This window comes from Mus pahari, chromosome 20, assembly GCF_900095145.1.
Source record: "Mus pahari chromosome 20, PAHARI_EIJ_v1.1, whole genome shotgun sequence".
Lineage (NCBI taxonomy): Eukaryota > Metazoa > Chordata > Mammalia > Rodentia > Muridae > Mus > Mus pahari.
Genome location: NC_034609.1, coordinates 18,322,233 through 18,329,074, shown reverse-complemented (window position 1 = coordinate 18,329,074; position 6,842 = coordinate 18,322,233). Strand labels below are relative to the sequence as shown.

The following is a 6,842-nucleotide window of genomic DNA, read 5'->3' as shown; positions in this document are numbered from 1 at the left end:
ATTAGCTGGGAATTGTTGGAGCTCAGAGCCACTGTAGACTTCTGGAAGACGGTGTAGAAATGCTGGGTTTTGTTTGGTGTTGGTTAGGTACTGTTCCTAGGGCCATAAACTCTTCTGTGCTTGGTGTTGGCTAGGAACTGTTCCCAAAGCCATGAACCCTCCTGTCCTCATGGCTAAGCTGTTTGTAAAGTGGGAGAAAGCCTCAGGCATAGTTGTAGCACCTTAAAGTGAGCAGCAATGAACAGCCACCTGTGGGTGGGGTTCTGGCGGGCAGCTAGAGGGTCTGTGATAGAGCCAGCCCTTCTTGGTCCTTCTTGGTTAGGGTTAGGGTTAAACAATACTCTGAGCCACCAGACAGCCATGAATGGAAACTTTATTACTCCAAGAACTTTACATGGACGTCACCCACCCCGCATCTGGGCACACATATAAAAAGCACAACTTATTATACAAATTCAATCACTTGACTCAGGTACTGTGTCGTCAGTCACTTCCCAGGATCTCTCCCGGTGCCATAGGTGGGTTTCAGGGACAGCAGCTGCACTTGTCTGAGCCTCCTTTGCAGACGCAGCCCCGGGCACACTTGGCACAGCCTGGGGGACAGCAGGGACAGCAGCCTGAAAAAGTTAGGAGATGGACAGGTGAGTCGTGGCTCTTTATTTCCCACCCTCCCCCCAACACTTTAGGGAAAGCAGCAGAAAACCCTGGGCCAGGAGGCTCAGGATATGAGATACGAGATATGAGAGCAAGAAAGGATCTCAGAGGTCCTCTAGGGTCTGTTAGAGCCCCAGACAGAGGGTGGGCTTTTCAAAGGTCACAGCCATGACAGAAATAAGATTAGAAGCCAGGGTTCATTCCTCCAAACCAAAACTTTATCGTCCTCCTCACTGGGCTGGACGGAACCAATACCATGCTTCAAATACCATGGATGTCCCTAGAGCTGGGTGGGCTTCAGCCCAGAGGAGCTTTGTCCCATGTCTCCTTGGGTGTCTTATCATACCCCCTCACCCCCCACCCCGCAATGAGAAAAAGGATCCCAGAATCCCTGCACTGCCCTTACGGGGGTAGATAGTGACATGGAGGGATGGGGCTATTCGCAGCCTCCAGGTGGCCATACTCACTTTTACGACAGGTTTTACAGCTGCAGGTTGTGCATTTGCAATTATCTCCGCAGATGCAGATCCCTCCTAGGAGAGAGGGCAGAGACCCAGGTGAGAGTGGGGCCACGGCTACAGATACTCCTTGGTGTGGGTGTGGGTATGGGGGAGTGACTAGACAAGAGGGTGTTGCTGCTGCTGAGCATGACCCCAGGGCTGTGGGTAGGCCAGTGGTTCTAATCACAGGCCATGGATAGGGACTGGGAGCATCAGCTCAACCCGGGTTACCTGTGACAATGCACATTCCTGACCCTAAGTCTTTAAGTAGGTTCGTGTATAACTCTGGGTGGGAGAAAGAATTGGTCATTTAAAGACACAGGTGGTACAGATGTCCATTCAGCACTAACAGAGAAGGCTAACCCCAGATGAGGACAACCGTCAAGGGTATTCGTAGCCTCTTCTTGACAAGGCCAGATGGAAAACCTGAACGGAAAGCAGAAAGGGGCACAGAGACCTCTCTACCTTGCTTTTATTTCACACTTCTTTGTTTTTCTCAACTCATCCTGTCTGCTACATTCGGTTTGAGGACACTTGAATTTTCTGTCTCTTTTCCAGATTTAGGGGACAGACTGCTACTGGTAAGGATGAAGGCAGCACTTGAAACTCTTAGGTGCCAATTTTCGAGGCTGAGAACGCACAGGACGTTTTGAACCCTGATCTCCCGCCTTCTGGTCAACATTCTTCCAGGCAACCAAGCAACCCAGAATGGCTTTGAACACAGGGTTCTCCTCCCTCCTCCTGCTCAGCCTTTTGAGTGGTAGAGTGTTCCACTACAGCTGACTTGTACTGACTGGGGGGGGGGCACAGTTAAGCCTCTAAGCATCCCCCCTGGACGTGCTAATTTTAGCCTTTCCGTAGACTCCATAGTATGGGAGTCACCCAGACTTGAATAACCCCAGTTTGCAAAGGAGAACACGGAGATCTATGAATCAGATATGTTGGTGAATCAATGGCAGCTGAAGACCAAAACCAAGAGTCCAGGTTCTGGGCCATAGCTCCATTCCCTACTCTGGTGGCTGCCACTAGGGCCCTGCAGCCAGAAGAACTAAGGTTTTGAGGTCCCTTCCTTTACTATTCCCTGGACCAGGACTATCCAGTTCAGCTGGGAGCCAACCAAGTGAGAGCTGTCCCAAAGGTTGCAGATCCAGGATAAACCTCATCCATGACACCTAAGTAAAGTTTCCAAGAGTCCCACATGCTGCCTGCAGGATGAGGGGTAAAGTTATAAGATTTCCCCAAAGGGGCTTCCTTACTTACCAGACATACACGTGCATTCCCCAGGGTCCATGGTCCAGGTGTGTGAGCGGCTAAGAAAGGGAGGCTGAGGTAGCAGCTGCTACAGGCACCCTCTTTATAGTTGTGTAGGTGTGGACTACGGCTCACCCCACCTCTCCCTGGGGCCAGACGCCCTGCACACGGCCCAGTGAGACGCTCAGGGCTAGGGAGGGCAGGTGGCAGAGGGCAGAGGGCAGAGGGCAGGTAGAGTTGTTTGGTCGTTTAGGTGGCTTTCACAAAGGGCTAAGCCTGCCCCACCTGCTTCCCTGTCGATGTGTCAAGGAAGCCAGGTGAGGTTCCCTGGCACTCAGGCACCCAGTGAGGGCTCATAGCCACACACATCCAGCTGCACAGAGTTACCTGCCACTTCTGGGGCCACTCCTGCCTAGGCTCAGAGCTTCATTCTTTCCCATGGTTGTTGGTCTTTAAAGGCCTCATCATAGACGGTGGGAAAGCAGGGGGTGGGGGTGCCCACCTGGACTGGGAATCTTTCCTTCTAGACCACACATGGAGGGAAAGAAGAGAAGACTTGGTGGGGCTCCTTAACCAGTCCCAACTTCCATCCCAACCCCAGTCTTTGATAAGGCAGCTACCTACCTTTCATAGGGTGCAAAAGTGCCCAGTGGATGATGGGATGCCCCATGAAGAAATATTGGAGCTGCAATGATTTCTCTTTCTTTCTCTCTCTCTCTCTTTCCCTCTCTCTCCCTCCGTCCCCTCTCCTCATGTGTGTCCCTTGGTAATATGTGTGCATACGAGAATGTTACTTGCTCTGTTAAATAATAATAATAATAATATTAGTAATAATAATCGTGTTACTTATTCATGTGCTAAAGCAGCTCTGCCCCTGCCCAGTCTTGCACGAGGGTTTGTGGATGCTGGATGCGTGAAGGAATGACTAGATGAACGAGTCAGATGACGTAACAGATGACTGAAGACATGGACTGGAAAGTGAACAAAGGAAAGATGGACTCACTCTTGAGTGTCCGGCACACAGCTATGCTGACGGCCTCTGATGAGAAGTGGTTCTCCCATTCAGTAAAGGGAAAGCGTATATCCTGGCTCCAGCCCACGTAATACTTCCTCCCTGTTCCCAGCTCATCTCCATCAGTCAGGACTCAGCCTGACCCACAATGCCATGAACTTGAGCTGAGAATATCTAGTGAGGGGAAATGTACTGACATCCTGGTCATCAGGAGTCAATGACAGAAGTAGAGATGACACTGTGCTGGTACAGAGATGGTCCCTGCAGGCACCCATAGTCTAGCCGTGGACACTCTTTTATTTACCTTCCAAGGACCTGCGCTGCTCTATGCTAGATGCTGGGGACCCAGTGCTGATTTAAACCAGAGCTTATGGTTGAGAGCGTCAGGAGTGCAGTCCAGCTCAGGACCTGCATGCTGGCTTGTGGCTGCTCACAGTCTTTCTGGGCCTGCCATGGGAGTTTTATGCCAGCCCATCTGTGGCACAGTCAATGTTCCCTGCCTCTAGCAGGTATTAATACCACCAAGGGCTGGGCCCATGGAACAAGCCCAGAGAGAGCCAGGCATGTCCCTCTACCTGTCTAAGCCATCTCTCTTAGCTCGATGCCACCTGTGCCAGCAACTGCTTCCTCTTTGGATGGTGTTGTGATGTTGCTCTAGGTCAATCGATTGACAATAGGAAATCCCAATCCCTGAATACTTGGATGTTTCCTAATTCCTGGGCTGTGCAGGTTGAAACAGTGTAACACTTGCCGTTCTGGTCCAGGCTGCTCCCGGGCCTGAGAAAGAGTATATCGGGCTTAGTTCACTGCTCTGCCCTTTCTCTGGCTCTCAGCCCCTGATGGAAGCTAGTGGTCAGAAGCAAATCCACCCTGAGGAAATAAATGATGTGAAGCATAGCTTCAACTCACGCACAGGAATACATGTTGTGCTGGCAGGACAGCACTAGCTATCAAGCATGATGATCTGAATTTGATCCTTGGACACTGCCTTCCTCCCCCCCCCCCCCCATGGACCTAGACAGCTGAGTCCTGAGTCCTGCCACATCTCAGCCATCTTCTCATACACACAAAAATGAATAAATATTAAACAAAAAAGGTTTTTTTTTTTGTTTTGTTTTTTTAACAGAAACAAGCATGTCTTTGGAGATGTGAAACCTTTACTTCCTTGTGGGATTCCAGGAGCCTTTAGAATCTGAAGGTTAAGTTCTAGACCTTCTTACAGGGGTGGGGAGTACATGTAAATATACAGCACCTTCCCCAGGGGTCTGGAGTGGCCCTGGCTGGCCTCAAACTTTTTATCCTCCTTCCTGAAAATACTGGTGTTACAGATGTGTGCAACTGTGACCAGCAGCTCTGGTTTTACACAGCAGTTTGACTCCTTTGAGCCACCAACTCCTAAATATCTCCGTCTCCAAAAGTGACTACTACTTTGTATGTAAGTACACTCATATAATTTTCTCTCTCCCAACAATAAAAGGGGATGTTTCAAAGAAGTGTCCGAAGCCATCTCTTACACAGCACAAAGTGACTGGGTTTGTCACTTCCCACCCCATGCAGGTAAAAATTCACAACATGTTCTCTGAGGCAGAAAATGCTACAAAGAAGTATCTGGGGGGGTTGGGTCGGTGGGAGGTGTGGAGAGATGACTCAGCGGTTAAGAGCACTGTCTGCTCTTTCAGAGGTCCCAAGTTCAATTCCCAGAAACCACATGGTGGCTCACAACCATCTGTAATAGGATCTGATGACCTCTTCTGGTGTGTCTGAAGACAGCTACAGTGTACTCATATAAGTAAAAATAAAATAAGTCTTTTTTCAAAAAAGTTTCTTTAAAAGAAAAAAAAAAAGCAAGAAGAAGAAGAAAAAAATGATATTAGTTTTTAAATTTTTTGAGACAATAATTGTAACATTTCTCCATTTCCTCTCCCCCCCTCCCCCCGCCCTGCGCTCCCATACCCATCCTGACTCACCTTTAAATTCATGGCCTCTTTTTTTCCCCATTAATTGTCATTGCATACATATCTGTATAAACATATACAAATATATTTCTAATATAACCCAATCAGACTGTATAATGTTACTGGCATGTGTGCTGTCAGAGCTGAGCTTTGCGGTTGGACAGCCAGCTGGTGTGCTCTTCCCCGGGAAAGGACACCTCTTCTGCTCCCAGCTTCCCTCAGTTACCTATAGTTCTTTGTGTACAGTTGAGGCCTTATGAGCTTGTCCCTGTGCAGTTTGGCATGTCTTTTGGTGTCCTCCTTGTTCAGCTCACATTCGGGCAGTCATGTTGCCGAGGCTTAGTGGGTGTAGCTTCTGATGTTGTTAGAAGACACACTATCATGCCAGGCTCCCTGATCCTCTGGCTCTTACAATCTTTCTGCTTCTTCTTCCACAATGTTCCCTGAGCCTTAGGTGCCAGAGTGTTTTGTAAATATATCCATTGGGACTGGGTTCCACAGTCCTACATTCTTTGATTGGTTGTAGTTTTCCGTAGTGGTCTCTGGTGGAAAGAGAAGTTTACCGGACGAGGGTGAAGACTACATTTATCTGTGGATATAAGGGCAAACATCTATAGATTGTTGTTAAGGATTATACTGGTTTAATAAATTAGTGGCTTGTTCGAGGCTAGCCTGGTTTACAAAGTGAGTTCCAGGACAGCCAGGGCTATACAGAGAAACGTTGTCTCAAAAAACCATAAATAAATAAATAAATAAATAAATAAATAAATAAATAAATAAATAAATAAATAAATAAATAAATTAGTGGCTTATAGATTCCACTCCAGTTACTATGACTTCACTAGCACTGAGTAGTTAACTATGTGCCAGAACTAGGCATAGTTTCCCTCTTGCTGAGCAGTTCTTAAGTCCAATTAGAGAGCTGTTGGTTACCACCAAGATATGTGTACCACTACTGCAGCAGTCGGGGTATCATACCATGCTGGTCATTGGTGTGGTTCATAGGTGTCATAGGGTAGGACAGTTGATTGCATCCTTCCTTTGGAAGCTTACATAGTGCCTTCTGCTACCATGAATCTAGTCCTCAGGGAGGGAACATTCAGGTCAGGCACAATTCAGGGGATCTGGGTTCTGTTTCTAAACTACATGGTATCTTCAGCAACAGGGATTTACCTTCCATTTCATGCCAAGGGCAGCAATAACTGGCTGTATGTTTTGGGAATTTCTTGGACAACTCTAGAGAGAACTTCTTGTGTCTGGTATTGGGGTTTGTTAGGTAGTATTTAGCTCTTAGAGGGAGCACTGACCAGCAACCCAGATGGGAAAAGTTCATAAAAACTATATATTTATGTTTTATACAGAGAATTTTGTGTGTATTATGCTTTCTTTTTTTCTTTTTTCTTTTTTTTCAAGACAGGGTTTCTCTGTGTAGTCCTGACTGTCTTGGAACTCACTCTGTAGACCAGGCTG

General features: G+C 47.7%; 1 protein-coding gene across 1 annotated transcript; it reads right to left on the bottom strand.

Moving 5' to 3' along the window:
• Positions 1 to 357: 357 nt before the first annotated feature.
• On the bottom strand, positions 358 to 2,477 carry LOC110337695 (metallothionein-4). Its single transcript, XM_021220750.1, has 3 exons — positions 2,415 to 2,477; positions 1,122 to 1,187; positions 358 to 617 (listed from the first exon to the last, which is right to left on the bottom strand). Exons 1-3 carry the CDS (start codon positions 2,443 to 2,445, stop codon positions 526 to 528), a joined length of 189 nt encoding a protein of 62 aa, XP_021076409.1. The 5' UTR covers positions 2,446 to 2,477; the 3' UTR covers positions 358 to 525.
• Between the last annotated feature and the right edge of the window lie 4,365 nt (positions 2,478 to 6,842).

Bases quoted from the DNA above. Each gene is read 5' to 3' on its own strand.
- LOC110337695 (XM_021220750.1), bottom strand. From the start codon at position 2,445: ATGGACCCTGGGGAATGCACGTGTATGTCTG. The intron at 1,188-2,414 runs GTAAGTAAGGAA...CCTCTCTCCTAG, and splicing joins GGAATGCACGTGTATGTCTG to GAGGGATCTGCATCTGCGGA. The intron at 618-1,121 runs GTGAGTATGGCC...TAACTTTTTCAG, and splicing joins CTGTAAAACCTGTCGTAAAA to GCTGCTGTCCCTGCTGTCCC.